Source organism: Pagrus pagrus (genome assembly GCF_965226575.1).
Source record: "Pagrus pagrus genome assembly, chromosome: 16".
NCBI classification, from domain to species: Eukaryota; Metazoa; Chordata; class Actinopteri; order Spariformes; family Sparidae; genus Pagrus; species Pagrus pagrus.
The window spans coordinates 12,373,015-12,394,102 of record NC_140200.1 but is presented as its reverse complement, the minus strand read 5'-3'; the positions used below and the strand labels follow the sequence as shown (position 1 = coordinate 12,394,102).

At 40.2% G+C, this 21,088-nt stretch overlaps 1 protein-coding gene across 1 annotated transcript in view; it reads right to left on the bottom strand.

Annotated features, from left to right (window-relative positions):
* akap12b (A kinase (PRKA) anchor protein 12b) overlaps nucleotides 1-21,088 on the bottom strand; it is a 49,767-nt gene that overhangs the window by 21,176 nt on the left and 7,503 nt on the right. Inside the window, exon 2 of the mRNA XM_084378479.1 lies at nucleotides 3,005-3,080. Coding sequence (XP_084234605.1) covers nucleotides 3,005-3,080 — 76 coding nt within the window. The remainder of the gene's footprint in view (nucleotides 1-3,004; nucleotides 3,081-21,088) is intronic.

Below are 21,088 nucleotides of genomic sequence, written 5' to 3'. Positions count from 1 at the left end.
TAATAACACATTATGTTGGTGCTGAATACAAAAACAAATCTAGTTAGAGAGATTGGTTGATTCTGAGAAAAAACTGAAGTGATAATGAGTCTTATTTTAATTAGATTTGTCAAATTGTAAACTGATGCAAAAGGTTGTTGCATCAGTCATGGATGTATGTGTCTGATGTAAGTGTCTTTCCTCTCTCTTTGTCCTGCCCTATGTTTACTCCTCCTGGCTTTGCTTGCCTCTCCTCTCGCTTTAGCAAAGAAAGATTTTTGAGCTCTCCCCTCAAAACCTACATGTAATATTTATTCAGTTCCTTTCTGTCTATTAACCCGAAGTAAACTGTGCATTCCTGAGCCTCAGCTCTCCTGCCTGGGCCCTTTCTCAGCCAATCTGGCACCCAAAGAAGATTAGAACAAACTTTAAGGATGATTTTGCAACAATATTTGAATCAACTTGTTTTCCATGTTTTATCCAAAACCAATGGCCTCCCAAGATGAGTCCCAAGTCCTTGCCAAGGACAAAGGAGCAGCAACCAAAGACCAAGTAACAACAAATCTCAAAAACTCTGACCTTTGTTTGGCTATTTTATCTATGCTTACTTCTCTTAGTTCTCAGAGACCAAAACTCGACTGCCACATCTCCTTTGCAAGCTACCATCACCTTGTGTGAACCATTCAGTGTTTGTATTCACAATGATCTCGACTACTATCAGACAGACTGGAAAATGTAACTCCACACCATCCTCGTACTTTGATACCATTTTAAACAAATACTTTCGGTAATTTCATTAAACAGTCCATGACAGATGATAGACTAAAATATTTTTGCTGCAACGTATAAACCTGCTCGATACTCATTGACTTTCCCACTAAAATTGGCCATAAAAGTCTGCAGCCGAGACGCGTATTTTGAGGATCGATACCTTTAATTCCTGTCAAAATTTCAGATTTAGTTAGATGAAAGTGAGTTAGTCGTATTCAAAAACACTCTCAGTTGTCGTATTATCCACATTGGTGTGTGATCTGTTTGGGGTGTGGTCCTCACACTATAAACACTCTGGTGTACCTGATAGAGAGAGATTATGGCTGTGTGTTTGCATATGTGTGCGCTTGTACGCACGTATGTTTGCCCATGTGTCAGTCTTTTGATCTGCAGCCTGTCTTTTGTTGTTTTTGGTCGTTATCAGAGAGATTCCTCTGCGCTTCCTGTCTCCCACAATGCATCACTGTCTTTATCAGGGGGCACAAGAGGTAGGGGAGAGCTGGGATGTGAAAACCCTCCATACCTCATTCCCCTATCTTCTCCATTTTTCTCCCATTGTGTATCTCCCTTCCTTTCACTCCCCTGCACATCTTTAATCAGTAGCCTTGAATGTCTCTCACAACATCAGTTGATTTCTACAGTTTCTCTCCTGTTTTTTGTGCTGCTGGTAAGAGTGCTCTGTGAGCACAACATCAATCAGCCGTGGGGTGTGTGTGTGTGTCCGTGTGTGTCTGAATGTGTGTAGTAGCCAAATGGATCTGAACAGATGTGAAAAACATGCTTTCTTGAGGCAAGAAGAAGGGAATGATTAGGGAAAAAACACTTGGTGAGAAGTATGATGAACTCATATGCAGAGAGGGATGAAAATAATCACTTTTGTTTAAAAACAAGTAAGAAAAAGGTGGTGATGGACGGGCGGCAAAATCAATCAGAACAATTTTGAGGACACACAAAACAGAGAGGAATGTTGCATGCGGTTCACCTTTATCGTGTTCACAAGTTCAGGTTAATTGGTTTTGTGTACATGAATGCAAATGGTCCGCAGCTTCTGTTTTTGCATGCACAAGTGCACAAGATCTTAGCGTTCCTGACGGTGAATATGTGATTCCACTGTTTTCTGTTCTATATTTTCCCACGTTACTAATTAACTCACAGTACACGTCCACAGAAGCAACGATTTCAACAACCAAATTACTCTCCACTAGTCTAAGTGCCACATCAACTCATACACTCTGTATCTCTGCTCTGAAGAGGGTATTGAGTTACTCTATAAACGGACAGAATCGCTTCATTAAATAGCTTATTAAATAGGTTATTTGACAGAGTGGTATGTGACATATCTCTGTGTTTTAAGTAGTATAGGGTTACCCTTTCCCCTGGGCCATAACATATTATGAAGTGCGCAGGTTGCTTTGTGCGGGGCCAGGGTCACGGCCTGCTAAATATTTAGGGAGGGTGCACCGGCCCCTGCAGCCCTCCCAGATTGAGGGAGACACGACAGAAATGGTAAAGAAAATAAACAAACGCAGCTTTGGAGATAGGAGTGTGCTGCAGAGGATGGACAGAGCAGGTTGGTGCAAATGTTAATGGCATAAATCAATTTTGCCCATTATTACTGGTTAATGACTATCTCAGATTACTGACTTGAAAATGTTCATTGAGTCCTTTGAGTAGCTTACACAAGACCACAGACAGTCCTCTTTAAATATTTCTACTATAAAAACAATGTTTTGACAAGCCCATTAAACAGTGAGACAAATGAGGCCTACTTCTGTGTCCATTCGCTTCTTCGACAGAAAAGATGGATTTCCAACTCTGTGCAAAGGTAGTGGGAGGTTCTGAAAGAAACATTTTTATTCAAGTAGCCCCACAAATTTACAAAATGGCTGTGTGTGTATGCAAGTTAAGAAATAGTGAGGCAAATAGAGATGTGAAAAGTATGTGAAAAGCCAATGTAGGTGTCCCCTATGTTTTGACAAAGGGATTAGTGAAGGATCAAGTAGATCTCGCAAGACATCTGCAGTTAAGAATCTGCACACACACACTCACACACACACACACACACACACTGAAAACTGACCCCACACAAACAAGCTTACCTTCTGCCACTGCTGAAGAAACAGTACAAAATCCCAGACACAATCACACACAAACATCCCCCCTACTTACCCCACCGACCACAGGAACACCCAAAGCCACACACTGTAAATAAACACTACTGACGGATAAGACACACACACACACATACACGCACCTTCTGCCAGCGTGTTGTCCTCTGAGTGTCCGTTCAGACTGGTCATGCTGGAGATTTGTCCATTTTTCTGCAAAGACTGAAACAAAAACACAGAAAGAGGAGACACTGTGAGTCAAGAGGTATTTCTAATTTATAAAAAAATATATATTTAAAGGCATCAGCTTGCATGAAGATACACAGGTGACCAGTTTTCTTCCTTTGAAGGAATAGTTTGACATTTTGAGAAATACTATTACTCAATTTTTACGAGTTAGGCGAGAAAATTCATACCGTAAACACAGAGGGTGTTTCTAACATTGGACTATGCGAGGCTAGCTGTTCCCCTTGTTTCCAGCCCTATTTGAAGCCACATTAAGCTAAGCAAAGCATCTTGTAGCTCTTGCTCTATACTTTACACACACAGTGGTACTAATCTCCCATCTAACTCTCAAAAAGAAATCTAATAAGGGTATTTTTCCAACTGTTAAGCTTAAGGCATTCAAGACAATGTCAGCCTTCACTTAAGCACTAAAACTGCTGTCGCTGCTCATAACCAGGGTCTACGCTTTTCAAATAATGTGAACCACCAAATAAATGCCAGTATCTCAGCCGACCCATCATTGTTTTATGATCAGTGAAACAGCGTGCCAGGACGTTATTAGGTCCTTAAATGGTGCGTGTGCCGCCCCTACGTTACACATCCTTAAATGGTTTTATTAGCAGGCGATAAAATTCATTGATTGAAGACATAAACATCATGGCAAGGACCAAAAATGGGTAAATTCACACCAAGTCACAAAGATCAATGGTAAACTGGAAGACAACACTGAAGTAGAGCTACACAGAAATCCTACCATGATAATCCCAATATCTCAGCAAAAAGAAAGACCATTCATGAGGCTACAAATGAAGATCAAAAAGTATAATACTGCATTTAAGTTGTTTTTTATCATGGACATACAAAGAAGTGAAAAACACACTGCCTGGCTCACAGCACCTTATCAGTGGATCTGGGTCCCGACAAGGGTTTTTTCTGGTCGCGACCAGCTTCGACTGACAGCCGTACAATAGCAGGCAGGCCGAGCTTTGTCTGTCCCGGCCAGGGGAGAGGGAACCAGAGCCTCCCCACAGAGCTGCTAATCTAACTAATGGACAACTCGGGCTCCATTCCCACCACCCCAAACTCCTCCAGGAAAGCCCTGAAAAATGACACCACAGAGGAGACACTCTGCTTCGGACAGGTTGGAGAGATGCACTAAAAGATGAGAAAAAGAAAGTGAGAGCCGGTTTGAGGAGGGGAGGAAGGGAGGGGAGGTCATCAAGGGGGAGGAGGGCTGTCCTACATGGTGTTGTAACTGTTTGGGGGATTAAAACAAAGTCCAACTCTGAGAGGAGCGGTGTAATGCTTATTTATAAATGTACAAACGAAGGAGAATCAACTGCTTGTCTCTTCAATAACACTTCGATTTAACTTCTATCGACTATCCAGTGACAGTTGTGTCATGTGGCAGGTCTAAAATAAGCTCCTGCTCTCTAAAGTCATTTCAGTTGTTTCTGTCCTCATTTCAGTCCAACAACTTTTCTTCAGTCATTTCTTTTATAGACAAATACCTGGTGTGTTCGCATTGAGCTTCAGTCAGCAAAACCAGATAAAAATGAGATGGCTTGGATGATACGGTGGCCATAAGTGGTTATAGATTTAATGAGACATCTTATTAACATCAAAAACTTAATGCAACAATTGACCTCGTCTGTTGCCTCCTAAGTGTTCCCAGCAGAACAGCAAACAGAAATAGAAAAACCTCATTAGGTCGTGTGCATCATGATTCCTTAAGTGCTCACAGTGCCACTCGGATGTTGTTACTGAAAAGCTTGATTGAGGAAGACGATACTAAAGCACAGTGAGTGCATGCCACCATAGCTCAAAGGTTGTGTGGGCCCTACGTCCTCAAAACAAAAAGGAAAAAACACGACTACTGGATGTCATTTTTTGTTAATGTCATGACCAGCTGATCAGGAATCAGTGCAGAAAAACCAGTAATAGAAAGTCCCATGATTATAGTTTACAGGAGACAAGCCAGACAATGTTCTGTTTGGTTTGTCGTCAACATGCTGTGGATGCTGTTGAGTGAATAGTTTAATTATTGGGACTAAAAAACAAAACTTGGAAGTTGTTACAGACCAAGAATCGTCTAAATGTCACATCAAATCAGCCACGGAAGATGTGAAATAAAATAAATTGTTGGTTAATATTGTAGATCTAGTTTTATCATGTTTCATGAGCAATTACATGTTGACAAGAGGCTGGTACAAAATGCCTCTGATCAATGCACGGGCATGTGAGTAACTATGTATCTGACTATTTGTGAAGTATTTGATGCAATCTTCATGTAAGCACTACTTGCAAAACAATAAGAAAGGTATATTTGAAGAACATTATTACATATTGGGAGCCTTTACACCCACACATGCACTAGCACACATAAAAAGTTCAATGGTTTAAATGATTTCACACAGAGGAGGATGGTCCTGTCATTTCAGCCCTTTTAAAGCCATCAGGACTCTGGATCAGATCTGGTGTGTGAGCCGTCAGCTGACCTCCAGACCTGCAGCCACCCCGCCCTCCCCTAGTATATCTCATGACTGGCATTCCCAGCATTCCTTGCCCTCTTCTTCAAAATTCCACAGATCCCCCCCCCCCAACACCTGACTGCGTCCTCTTATTTTAGCCCACCGCCTCCAAATGGTCATCCTTTCACCACCTCTGTCCCTAGGTTACCTCATAAGCCCCCATCTGACCCCAGTCAAAATGTTACACCTTCTTGTGAGCATCAAAGGTGCTGCTGCTACAGTCTCACCACAGCAAGTGTAAGACAGGACCACCATTCGGCGGCCACATTTTTCGCCGTAGGATGCTGAAATTTTAATAATTGAATAACTTCTTAATGGATTCACAGATTTTGGTCATGAGCCAAATGACAGCTGATCAACTATGCGTGCCAGTTGGCTAAAAGTGGGTTTGACAGTGGGAGTGCCCCATGACAAAAAACCCCAAAACAGATTGCCATAACATGACCAAACTTTGTTTTTATTTGATTATCTAACCTTTAATTTACCAGGAATTTTCATGCAGGGATTAAAAATCTAATTTACCAGGGATTCTGAAAAATGTTTCTTTATGTGATTAGCGGGGGAAATAAACAACAAACAACAAATTTCACATAAAAGGATCAAGTAACAGATTTGAAACATGCAGCAAATTACATCAGCTAATTTCTGCTTGAGGCTACATTATCTGCTACTAGCATAACCTTAATAATCTTGGACCAGCTGTCTGTAGACGAGTTGCATTTTGCATAATGTTGGCCCTCCTCTCATATCCCACCCATACCGAAGTGACTGAGAGTGAAGTCCTTGTTGATATTATATGAATTGCAGCTTAAGTTCATCATTCCCGTGAACTGAAACTGACCTACTCTGAATTCCTTTCATTTCCCAGACAGAATATGTTGAAGTTTCGCTGCCAGTTGTGCATTTTTTGACGTCTGCTTGGTTAACATGGTCTGCCGCAAACGCCTAAAGACAGACTTAGACCTGCTCCAAATGGGCGCAAAGGAAAGGTCACAAAACAAAACGTCTGCTAAAGTAAACAAAAGCAGGGAGGAAACTTTCTATCTGGTTTCTATGTAATGTGATCTGATTTAAAATATGCTATTGGAAAACAACAACAGCCTTATTTTCTTATTTAAGAAAAGTTATTGTTTCTCTAATATTTCTCATGAATCACTGTGGTAGCTGTGTTTACTGACAACACAACACCACAGATCAGTAAACAACTCACGCATCTCATATTTCAGCCCTTTTCATTTGTTCTTGGTGTCATCTTCATTTATCACAAGAGACTAATCACTCACGAAGGACATTTTCATTTCCCTCGTTCCCTCTCTGCAGCCTCTTTCACTTGAGTGTTTACACATCCATTAGGTGCTTTGACAGCCAGCAGACCTGTGTGGCACTTACTGTAAATGCAGAGTCACCATTCAGACTTATAAACAACTTCTAGCTTTTGTTCACTCAGACAAATTAAATCAGATTGCCAATAAAGAGTGGTAGAGGGCTGGGGATGTTCTGTAGTTTTCTTACTGTCAACAAATCAGTTGAAAAGACCCAAAACTAAAGATGAATTCATCCTATGAACAAGTATTCCTTGTGTAGCCAAGGCCTGATATACTATACACTTCTACGCCATAAACCTCCATTGTCATCCAGAAAACTCAAACCAAAACACATCGAGTAGCCACACTGTTGCACTGGCTGACATGTTACCTCATTACGATGAACATGGGCACTGTGGTTTGTTGTTGAAAATAGTCCCAAACAACTATTCCCTATATTCCTGTTTGAGTAGCATTTGCTAAAATCCACAGTGCTCAGCTGTTTTAATTACCAAAAGATTAAACTTGACATTTGTTCCCCACACTGACATCTTTATTAAGAACCCGTGAGCTGAGACAGAGAGACTAACACATGATCGTTTCATGTGATGTGTTGACAATAAGAAAAACAGCTTAGAATAGCATCAGCATTATCCTACAAATCAAAACAGTAAAACGTCCCCAACACTGCAAGGCAATCTGATCACCAACGGGCCAATGACACTCAATGACAGAAAATCCTTTGATTGAAAGCCTGCTATTGATAATGCATCAATGGTTAGAATGTAAATAATACCGAATAATCATTACTTTTCCTTAAGTATTATCTTAAAACCAGTAGTTTTAGTTGTAATTGAGTAACATTTCAGTAATGTAACTGTACTCCTACTCTTTCCACCACTGACTTTTCTCTTACCCCAACCAACACTCAACTTTTAGGGCCAATACGGACACATGCGATCATATATGGACCATTAGTTGACAAAGGTGTGTTTTTACTGGATCAACCTGTGTTGGGACATTTCCTTTCCCATATCAGCCTTGGCTAAGGTATTAAAAGAATTTCTGTGTAGCAAACCATCCTCTTTAATCACAAAGGTCTCATTAGTCAGTCCACTCTTTGCGAGCAAAAGCCTTCACATAAACTTTAAATCCTTCCCATCTGATTGTCCACAATAGGACTGACCTTATTGTGAGAAGAGAAGATTTTCTTATAATCTTTTCAGCCTCAATGTCTCCTTGATTCTTACATCCCCTTATCTGCTTCTCTCATTTACTTCTTGGCTACACCAGGCCAGCAGAGGAGATTTATGTTTCTAAAACCAAACAGAGTAGCAGCAGACAGAGGGGGAGGAGGAGGAGGGGGAGGAGGGGGTTAATGGAGAAGAAAAGGATGACGCAGCTGGCAAATTGCATCGCAAACCCAAGTTTCTTTTCTCAGAACAGACAGAGAGAAGAGGCTGAAGAAGACATTTTCATTACCTTAATAGACGTGACTTTATAATATTATCAGATAGGCTACAGGAGTAGTTCAACGAACCATAAAACTTTGGGTTGACTTGATTATTACTATCATGTTTAGGGTTATTCCCAAATGAGCATAAGCACGCACAAGCAAACTCGCAGTAGGAGATAACAGGCTTAAAGACTCTCTGTGGGGTCGTAGTTTGTTCGTGACAGTTAACCTCAAGACCTCTGAACCCTGAGGTGTGGACAGAGTCTCGGGGGGAGACGAAAGGAGGACGATGCCGTCCTAAGGGGAGAATGGAAGGCAGTAAGATAGAGAGGTGAAAGCAGAGATGTGAAGATAGAAAGAGAGTGGAGATGAGAACCAGAGAGCCAGAATGAGGAGCAAAAAGAAGCCAAGAATGCAGGAAAGTAGTCCTTCACTAGTGGCTCACTTTAAAGGCATATTATGTTCAGTCAATCATCCTGTTGGAGTCTGTAAGTAAGGCTTGTTGTTTCTTTTTGTTCTTACTGATTTGTTTAACATTAGCTGTTGTGCCACTACAGGATCTTTCCCCAGGGACTAAAGAACTTTTGGAGGAACTCAATTTGTTTCCACCGCAGTGACCAGGGTAAAAAATCTTCATTTTAACCTCCAAGTCCCTGCTTGGAAGGTAGTACCTTCCAAAATCAGTAATGGAATGTAACTAAGTACATTTACCCAAGGACTATACATAAGTACAATTTTGAGGTACTTTACTTGAGTATTTCCATTTTCTGCTACTTTGTACTCGCACTCCACTACAATTTGGAGGTAGATATTGCACTTTTTACTCCATTACATTAATTTGATTACTTAAGTTACTAGTTGCTCTGTTGATTTCATGCTGCATTATCATTTTAAATGTATTTGTATTTTATCTGTAATCGATTAAAAAACATTCTGATTCTGATAAAATTCTGAATAGCGAATCCGATAATAGGTCAGGCAGTTGATCAGTCTGCCCATAGTCAGTATACATGTAAATATATTTGCAATTTAAATTTTACTTGTACTTCTTTACACAATATATTTTTTCTTTTACTCTAATATGACCTTAGGGTGTTTTTTAAATCACTGTCCAAAATACAGGAACTTGCAGGGCTAATTATTTGGTCAAGCATTTTACTTCAGCCGCCATTTTTTGAAAGCTGGAGAGCAATTAGTAAAGTCAGATTTAACTTCCCCTTGTGAATGAGGTTTAGCCTATCGTAACTGCCCAGATGCTTTCACGCCTCCAAGGAAGAACAAGAGAGTCATATCATTCGATTTCTCTCCAGCTGCCAACTTAATCATGATCATCTGATTCAATCCTGATTCAATCAAACTCCACCAGTGAGCTATTCTAAGGAGCTGCAAGAGGCATTTGCCAATAAATATTTCGCCCCGGTCTAACGGGAGGTTTCATGGGCCGGTATGACCATCATGTCTGTCTCCCTCTCCCTCCCTGTGCCTTCATGTCTCTTCAAACCTGCCAGCCCCCAATCTATTATCCCTGACCCCGACATTCAGTACATACCAAAGATCAAAGCCTGACAAGACCCCCGAAGAGCACTCTCACTCTTTCCACAGTCCTTTAACTATGTTCAGGTGCTCGGACTGAGGGTACCTGTGCTCCTGTGTGTGTGTGTGTGTGTGTGTGTGTGTGTGTGTGTGTGTGTGTGTGTGTGTGTGTGTGTGTTTGTTTATGCAACTGTATGTGTGTGTTCGTGTGGTCCGAACAAGTCCTGGATCACAACTGAATTACAATCAAGGAATCCCTCAGACTAGATGAGGCAGAATCTAGCTACATCAAGTCATGTATAACAGATTTACAACAATACAGAAAGTAAGAGTCTCCTCTTGTCCTTCTTTTTCTCTTTCAATGTTCCCTCGTTCATTCTACTTATCCACTTCTGCTTTATATACAGAGCAAGTTTGACTCTGTGATTTTATTTATGGTTGCTTTCAGGAAGAGGGGCGTTCGCTACAATAAATCTGTCAGCTCTTGCAAACACGCAGTCACAAGCTACAGATGGAAAAACTCCTTTACTCACTGTGTCTGGGGGTGTGTGTGTTTGTGTCCTGCCAATTTCCCTATTAGTTTATCCTTAATTGATGAAGGTCCATTCAATCTGTTTTTTGGCTGAAAGTTAAAATGGAATTTGTGAGAACCCAATTTACAACTTTGGGATCAGGTTATCAAGCTCAAATTATGAAGTGAGAAGACTCGACCTCGGTTGACTCTCACAAAACTAATTAAGCCCTGACATAGTTGAGATTCAGCTACCGAAATACACATGATTTGAAAGAAACAATATTTAAGTTTATAATTTTTGACCTTGTAAAATCCTCAAACAATAAAACAACAGTCTACAAATGGCGCCTACTCAATGAAATTAGAATTTCTCGCCAAGTGCACGCGCCAAAAAGTTTCGCCTGTGAGTTCCCGCTTGGTCCACAGACTTTAAATAGCAATGTCCTCATTTTTTCTCAGTCTGAAGCATAAAAAAAAAGCATGACTGATGTTGTTTGGAGCTCCAGGCGTCTTGACGACGGCTTTACAGGCGTCTCTTTAGTAATGGCGCCCTCTGTCATGCTGGTAGTTCTGTGAGGCTGCACTACTGCAACACTTTAACCTGAATGCAACCAAAAAAACAACGTGGAAAGACAATGCTAATGCTAATGCTAATACTGATGTTAAGCAGGTGTAAGGTTAAGCATGTTTATCATCTGAATGTTTTAGCAGAATGATTAATGATAATTATCCCTAAACACAAAGAAGATGTGAGGGTGATGGAATTTCACTAATTCTGCTGGAAAACTTAAATTTGTGACCCGATCATAATTAAAGTTACTCAAATTCATCCTCTGGGTGACGTGAATGTCTGTACCAAATTTCACGGTAATCCATCCCAAAATTGTTGAGAAGTATAACCTAAAATCACATATGTCAACCTCATGGTGGCGCTAGAATAGAAGTCAAGGGATCACGAAAGTCATAAACTGTCATCATCTGGAAACTATTAATAACTGTACCAAATTTAAGAGCAATGCATCCTTCAGTTCTTGAGTTGTTTTTCTCCAAAAGACAATGCCTTCCCTGAAGCCACTCTGCTACACACCTTGAATATTTAATTAGTAGGCCAATGCTTTGAAATGACTCAGTCTCAGTTATATAAAACAGCAGTTATACAACACAAGCGTTTAAATGCAGTGTCATTTTACTGTAACACTCAGCAGTCGGAGACCTAGAAAACTGACTTGCAGTTCGCTTTTTGAAAACTTGGATTTGCCCCAAAAGGCTGGTTTCAATCGACAAAAGTGATTCGTTTTTTTAATGACAACTGCATCAAATGAAAATATTATAGACGTTTCAATAAGCTAAAAGAAACACAAGACCAAGACATGCTATCCCTGGTCCACTCCATCTTAGCCCTGGAAATCACATCAGTCTGTTTGCATGACATGTCAGCTGTCTCTGATTTCAGCCTGCTCAGATCATGACGTGACAAGAGAACCTGAGGGACACTGAATTTAATTTATATAACAGAAGGCAGATTTATAGCTAAGACTGTGTGTGTGTGTGTGTGTGTGTGTGTGTGTGTGTGTGTGTGTGTGTGTGTGTGTGTGTGTTTGTCCTTAATGTACTGAGTGACCCTAAATCTTCAGAGTCCCACACCTGTTCGCTGCCATTACCAGGTTGTCCTCCTCTACCTACATCAGTGCACCCTTTAACCCAAAGTCTCTATACCTCCCACAATTTGTCTGTTTTTCATCACCCCCCCATCCCTTCATCTGTGCGGCTGCTACACTTGAACAGCAAACTGAGCCAAACAACAACAACAGCTTGGTCGTAGGAAAGACCCCCCAGGACACGATCATAATCAGGCCACACTGGCCAGCATTTGACCCCATGGGCCTGCCTCTCTAACTGGGTTGGAATAACAAATCCACCCGCATTGCTGACCCTCCTGTCATGAATGTCCAAATATCTCTGAGCCCCGATAAGAATCTGAGCTCCAGAGTCATATGTGAGAGAAGAGGATGACTGGTGTGAAGAGGTGTCTGGAAGGCACACAGACGCTAAAAACGTGGCTTTAATTATTGAGACACTAAAACCAGACTGTTGTTTTTGGCTTTAGGCTTCAAATTACTCACAGATTATTGCCCTATTAATGTCTATGTGTTTGATCTAAGTTTTGGCACAGAAATAACATTTAGGGTCAGCTATGTCACTTAAACCTGGGGCTATCCAAATAGTCTGAAGAATAGTTTCCAAAGTCAGGTACTAGTGGATAGTTAGTGTATGTGTTTGAGAAGCAGAACATATTGTGTTTTGAATTTAGTTCAAGAGTTCAAGGAGGAGCGACACCCTGAGCATAAATGGATTTGGATTGTTACACTATGAAATACTGTTTTGACATAATATTTTATTCAATATATCAATGAACAAGCTAACTTGAACAATGTGTTGCATGTTGAAGGTTCAGGGTTACCCTTTATTTTGAATTGATGTAATTACTGCATAGAAAACAGATGTGTCACACTGAGTTGCAGCAGTATCCAATTTAAGGTATACCGTGGAATGAAAATTGATGGTCATCATACTGTACATATAATAAAGCGTTTGTTTAACCAAAATAGACCCTTCTGTATTGAATATTGTCTACCATGACATCTTGAACCCGTGATATTCTCTGAGACTATCCATGAGTGTCATAGCAAAACACTTAATAGAAAGGAACACATTACAAACACCAGGCTAAACAGAGGCACAGCTAAGTTAAAACGATAAAACACTAAAAAGTTAAAACGAGGCCAAACGAGTTCAATTTCAATTATAGAAATTTGAAAAAGAAAAAATATGCTAGAAATCAAATCTAACTTCGATTACTGTTTGTTCTGTCTCCATTTTGGGCAATTAAATTACCCTAAAAATACGAGTGTAGGGAGTTGGAGAGAGAGTCAGTGACCACAACTGTACAAAAATAAGTGCACAAAAAGAACAACTATACTACTATAAACTACTCAATTACTAGTGAGAAGGCATATGAACTCATAAACAAAAGATGCAAAAGGTCGAACATCATCGCTGGATTATTCAGACAGTATTATCATACGTGGATTATTAACATAATTTCATTTTTTAAAATCATGGTTATCAAGAATATGGTGATATTGAGACACCCCGAGCTGCACATTGTCCTCAGGTTGCCCTTGAAAACATCCAGTGGTTTCATGCTTACAAATGCTGAAACGCAGTCTTGAACTGTGGTCATTGGCTTGGCAGCCATGTTGTCTACTACTCCACCACCATTCACCCCACCTCCCAATATGAAAGTCAGATCATGAATATGAAACATGAATGTGATGTGACACGTTTTGTAGAAATGTCAACACAGTACGAAGCCTTTGACACATAAAAATGTGAACGTGTCAGTGGTTTGCAAAAACATTGACTCGGCTGATGAGTGACTCCTCAATGTCATGAGACCATTGTCATTGTTGACACAGAAACATTGATCAGTGCAGCCTTAGGCTACTGGAGCAGAAAACTTAGTCATGTCTCTCTATCAAAGTCTTTCTCACATGTTGCTGGGTGCCATTTGATCTAAACACAGTTAAAAAAGACATGTGAATGAGATCAGCTCTAAATAGAAATCTGTTTTCTTGCCAGATCACAACAAACTCCTCAGTGTTGTTCCCTCGTCTCATTACTTTCATTACTTTCCCTGCCTAACAGAGCAGGACCGAGAGATATAAGGTTTCCTTTGTCCCTGTTGTCTGCAGACTATTTATTTGCACAGATTGTTTAGACTACTTTTTGTACTCATATTGGATCCCCTGTCCACTCCAGTCTATTTTTTTGTTGTTGTCCATCAGTGTTTAGGTGTTTTGTTTGTTTCTGTTGATCCTAGCTGCATATGGGCTTTCTTCCGCTAATGCAATTATCTATTATTGTCTAAAAAATGTGGTTAATTTAAATCTGAATAATTGTGTTGATTAAACCTGGAGGAGTTCTTTCAATAAAGCAGTGATCAGTTGTTCACAGTTTAAAACAACACTTCCATTCGTCTGAAATCCGTGAGCAGTGACCACCTGATTTACTGTGCAGCATGTTTGCAATTATCCAGAGACAGCAACGTGCATCATAAGACACCACTTACACAGTCCAGATGCATCAGTATGTACAGTCCATCTACAGTGTGATGGTTGTGGTGTAAGCACTTTGAAATCGTCAGTCATCACGACCCTCTCATTCAGAGGAAGTGACATGTTTCGCATTTTTGGATCTCCCCGTACCTTTAGTTGGAGCCATACATTTTTAAATGGTCATCGATGTGAGCAAAACATTTTTCCATGAAGGCAACTCTGTCTTTAAAAGCACTATGTTTACGTAATGAGACTGGGATTTGCGTCATGCGCTCCGCTGTGTGGACGTTTTAAATATCTAACCACAAATTTAATCATAATAACATAAATCAGCCGTTTATTTGCAAGAGAAGATAAATGAAATATGTACCTGTTCTTATTATGTTGGAAAAAAACATAATCAAAAAATCTTATCTCATTACATTACATTTAGTCTAATTTTGCGAGGCAGGTTTGCTCAAAGAAACACACTTTTGGGAGCTTACCCTAAAAAATGTACACTATATAGAGTATTTCAGTGATGTAGCTCTTCGTAAGAGCTTTACCTTTTTTAGGTAAAAGTAGAAATACCACAATATATAAATACTCCCCTCGCAAAAGTTAGGCATTCCAAAAATTGTACGTAAGTAAAAGGTCCAGTGTGTAGGATTTAGCGTCGAGATTACAACCATGGAAACATTGAAAAATGACCACAATAATCCGATAACTGGGAATAATCAGGTTATCACATTTATCTGATTTGACGTGTTTACATGCACTTTAGTATTACAATAAAAGCTGGTTTGCGTGATGCAGTCAATTAGTTGTATTTCTTTCCGAGTACATGATATAAAAGTGTTCTTTTTTCCAAGCATCCTGTCAACATGACGTCGCTTGTCTCTCCCTATGTGGGATTTATTAAGTTTGCAAAACAAAAATGCTCTCCTTCTTCGCGTTATGCATATGAGCAGAAAATGCATCCGCTCGCGTTTTAACATCATCCGGTTTCTTTTACATTCTTACACATGCGCAGATGAGAAAGAACGAAAGAAATCGGTTTCACAGTATACATGCGCCAAATAAAACGGAATATTTGCCAAAAAAACTAGGTCCGTCTATCGGACTTCTCATAATCCGATAACGGCTTTAATCCCATAACTCATATCACATTATGTTGTCTACATGACCACTTGAATATTCTGGTAACTCCATCAATCAGACAATGCTCAGTTTATTAGTGTGCATGTATACGTGTTCACTGTGGTACAATATGGTGGACTCTGCAACAATCCCTCTGTCGAAGTACTTAATGTGTGAGAAGTAAGAGTACTCATGTTACGCAGCAGAATGGCCTCTGTCCAGGGCTGGGTATGAGTTGATAATGGGTTGATAATTTTATGGCACAAACCAAATTGCCTCTACACTATCGTGTATTGAAAAATGTCTTGTCATACGATATCAAATTTCAATAAGCATGCAACGTGCTTGTGCCAAGATCTAATAGTACAGCTGATTGGCTGTCTCGAGTCTTGCAGTTAGGCCCAGAGACGGGGCTCAAGGTATCAGTACTGAAAATGTTTTAATGATACCCAGCCCTACCTCTGTCAGTGTTCTATTACTGTATTTTATATTGTTGGTTTATTATTTTGTTTAATGTACAGTATCACAAAGCATCATATTTAATATCCTTAATTTAGGTTTTTGAAATGATACTCTCAGACACATGTCGTGGAGTGAAAGCACATTTTTTCCCAGAATGTGGTGTCGTAGATGTATAAAATGGAAATACTCACAACAGTACTTCAGTACAGTACCTGAGTAAAGTCAGTCCAACTCTGCGTCTCTCTCTTTTTCAGGTCAATGTGTTTTACTGTTATTGGACAGCGACTGTGATATACAGGTCGTGTGTTTGGTCAGTACAGTAAATCTCAGTCCTCAACTGAGATTAGAGCGACTACGCCGTCCTACACGAGTACGCAGGAGAGCAGCTGCACCACAGCAATGATTCACCATTTGTCCTTCAAATGCTCCGACTCCCACCAGCACCACTTGCACACACACACACAGCGTGCGCACACACACAAACATCGTGACATCACACATCTTCCAGTGTGCTCTGTGAAGCAGTTAATGCTGCATCAGGACCAGAGCTGATGAAAAATGGATGTGCAAAAAAGAGCAACAGAGAGGGAGGCAGAAAGAGGGGTGAACAGGTTCATGTTCGTGAGGGAGGGAAGGAGGAGCACTATGAATAACAAGGTTTTTTCCTTGAACGCTTACTTCTCACAGCCCTAAATTAAACACCTTATGGAGTCCCGAGAGGCTGAAAACCGACAATTTAGGGAAAAAATTCTCTGGCCGTTCTCACCAGAAAAACGACTGGATGAGTTGTTAGTTGAATGTTTATGTGACCTTTTATCACAAACAACTGTTCTTTCTTATGAACAGAGGTAACCTGCTGTAAAATCTCTTAAATGCCAATTGCAAAGGTAACATCAAGGGTAAAATTCAAGAGAAATTGAATACACTTCTTCTCAAGTCGGTTTTTGGATTTGGCTACATGTCAATCAAGGTAATCCATACTCCAGAGATGTTGGTGGTCATGTACCCTAAGTTTTGGATATCTGGTAGCTCATAACATCAGATTAGGACACAACCATTTTGTGTCGGCAGATGCAAGAAGTAATGTCAAACAAAATGGATGCAACCAGGTGCATTTCCACTCTTGTTTTCACAGAGACAGAGCACAAGCTAACAGGTGAGTCCAAAGATAAAACGATGAATCATGGAGCTAAAAGAGAAGAGGCGATATGGGCGTGCAAGTCCACCGAGGCTCATGACGTAACGGAGGTATTTTGAGCAGAGTGTCGCAGTGAGGAGCCAGCAGAGACTTCAGCAAGAGGCATTATTTTTTAATTCACAGGCAGAGTCTCACAGTTTTAAGGTAAAAATTCATTCCTCATCAGTTCTGACCCAAAGTGAGTTATCACCTTTGTCTGAAATCAACCAACAGTCCAGTGTTTCATACACAGATGATGGGTCAAATAGGAGTAACCGAAATCTAAACTATTTAGGGGATTCTCTGAGAGACAAGTAAAGTAATTATACAGTAATCAGATTGAGTGCATGCTCACATCTAATCATAGAGATAAGATTTATACTATTTAATTCAAGAGGCTGCAATGTGGGGGAGTAATAATTCACTACCCTGGGCAAATATCAAGTAGTGATTTAATTCTGATGACCTTCTTCTGTCAGCCACCTCAACTGGTGAAGCAGTAAAGACTGGCAGTATAATAGGGACGCTGACGTGGCAGAGTCTTCCAATCAGAATGATTGATCAGGACAGAGTAGCCGCAACAGTCCCTACGGGGCAGTGAACAGGCCAAGACCTCATATATTCAATAACACATCGTTGCAGGGCAGAGGAGAACCCCTCCTCACACCTGCACCAGCGATACAGACGAGGAGAAACACTGAGCACTCTGGATGTTCTTGTGTTCATGTTTGTGCAGCAAATGTGAATGGAACATTCAAACGTTCAAATTGAATTTAAGGCCATTTTCCAATTTGTGCTAACTCAGTTCTAAACTTTGCCCCAACATGAGCATGGCACATCAACAAACACGTCAATGTTTAAAACAATCCGCCTCTTTTTCTTTCATCTCCTCAAGAGTACAACAACTTCTGTCTGTCGGTCTGTCCGTGTGTATTTCTGGGCTGTCATCTTAACTTAAGTCGTGACATCTCAGTTTTATCAACACAGTGCTTTGCTTGTGGCAACGAAACAGAGTAAAAATATCTGTCTACAACAGATTGTTACTGTTTGCAGATGACTGTTGTTTGTGACCAAGTCGACCGTTAAGTGGTTTTTTCCCCTCGTTCATTTTCGGTCATGGTTTTCAGTTTAGATGTTTCACGTTTTATTTTGTAGAGTTCATCCTAATGTTTCTTGTTGTGACTTTGACCAGCAACTGCAAACTATAATACTAACTATAATATTTAAAGACATCACTGAGGATATTTTTCACTATCTAATGAAATTTTATAGACCAAACAATTCATTGATTAGTCTAGAAAATAAGCGGTAGATTAATCAGAAATGAAAATAATTGTTAGTTGCCACACACACAGCATTTACTGTGTACTGTCTGCTGAGACATCTGCATTTTTGAGAAGAAAATGAAACTAATGGGATTTGCTCTGGTGCGGATGATTGATGATACCTTTTACTGAGGCTAAACAATTTTTTTTCTACTTAAGATCAACTGAGAGCATTTCATGAGTAGATGAAAAAACTGTGTGTCAACAGTTAAATGACTAAGTGAGCTGGTAAGGCTTCAAAGACACCGTTACACTGCAAATCATGCAAAACATTATGTAACATTGTGATGTTTGTGCCATTTCATTTTTAAATTGTCCGGTGGACTCATTATTAGATCAAACTATTGGAGTGAAGTCTAATTTGTAGGGGCTGAGAGGGGAGAGGAACAAAAGAGCTCTGGTTTTTTCACATCCTCCATTTTTGTCTGTAATGGAGCTGGCAGTGAATCTGAGAGATGGAAGACAGGAAGCTGCCTGAGAGAGATTAATTCGCAGAAGGCCACTTCCTGTTTCTCTTCAACAAAATTAAGAAAAAAATAATCAGACATTTGATTTAATTCTTAAGAAAAATACTCATCATGGAAAGTTTAATTATCCACTTGTCTAATACAGTTTACAGAGTTGTTGTCGACTGCCGGCAGTGGTGGAGGCACATTCAGATCCTTTTAAAAGTACTAGTACCACATTGTGAAAATACTCCACTACAAGTTCTGCATTCAATCCAAATGTAGATGTTTAAGGGCCCAGACACACCAAACTGACATCAATGAACTTGCAATGAGAAAGGCTGACGTGATTTAAAAGTTCCTATTTAACATTATTTTGCTATTTAAAAGTGCTGTATGAGCTGCTGCAGAGGGGGAAGTAAAGTGAACAGCATGTCAACCTGTCAGTCATCTATTCATCACAATACATACTATTCATACTACTAATAAAATATAAATTAAATAAAATACTATGATAATATGCTATGATAAAAACCTGACCCCCCACCCCAATGATGGGGTCAATATCATGATATAAAATGTTGGATATGGAGCCGATATCACATGGCTATCCCTACCCTTTCATGAAATGATTCACTGAGCTGAAAGCCAGAGTGGTTCCTCTCACTGACTGGCTCTGCCGGCGATTTGCCGGCTCAGTCAGCCAAAAACGAACGATGCTCCCGATATTTGCCGACCGACGCTGTTCAAAAAAAACTCTTAATCCTCCGGTTTATCAGAACAATGAATAATCACCAAATTTGAAGATGGTAAAGCAGAAAAGTATCCAAAGCTGTCAACATAAACGGGAGTAAAAGTTACAATGTTTGGAGTAGAAGTGGAAAGTTGCATAAAATGGACATACTCAACAAGTACAACCTCAAATTTGCACCTAAAACAGTACTTGAGTAAATGCACTTAGTTACCTTCCATCAGCCACCACTGACTGTTGTGAGTAAATTTAATTTTCTTTCTTTTTTTTGCAGACCTTTGATACCCTCTCATCAGGCTATAGTTGGAACATGTTAACCAGTTTTGTAACTTCAGATGTTGATTTATCACAGTGAGCAGACATTTACAATAAATGATTCTGAGAAAAAAGAAGGGACAGTTCTGGGTTTAGTTTGCCTTTTCTGTTTGCCAGTGGAAAACTTTCCATCTGTTTTTATTACATTTTTCATGTCCATGTATAAAACAAATTGGATTTGTTGTCTGTCCTTGCATAAATGTCACTTCATTTAAAATAACCTTTGAGTAACCATCGTCACTTGACTTTCAGCTCTAACTGAACTGATTGAATTACTTTGACAGGAACCCATTTACCTCAACGTAAACACGTGCTGGTTCCCATGAGGGAGATAAACTCACCTTTGTCTTGTGAATGAAATTAAATAAGTAGATTAATCTTTAATATTCTTCATTTCACAACACTATGACTCAGAGATGATGTTCAGTCTGTAACCGACAGGAAGTAAACAAAGCAGGTGCAAAGCAAGTCAAATCTTATTTTTGTTTTAATACATTTCAGGTTCCCATACCTCCACCTTCAACACACACTCACAAACACTGAGATTGCTCTTTTTTTTATCACTCATCCTCTGTCATCAGTGTCCTTTTAAAATCAGGCAGGAGGGAGGACTCAGGGAACAATCGGCTGATTCATCTGCCTTTATGTCACCCTGGCAGGTCCCCCGTTAACTCTCCCTCTCTTTCCCAACCTCTTTTTTTTCCCTCTCTGGGCTCCACACCCGTCCCCTCTTCCCCTGCCCACCCAAAATGCTGCTCCACCCCCTCCCCATGTCGGTTCCTTCCTCTTGTTTTGGGCCGGTGCACACGAGGGCCCCCGGCTTGTCCCCGTCCCGGCCCATCCTCAATGGATCCTCTGTTTGACCCTTTCCGCGTCCGCCTCCCCTCCCTCCCCTCTCTCACTCTCTCTCTCTGCTAAACAGGATAATCAGAGCCGCAGCAGCGTCTGATCAGC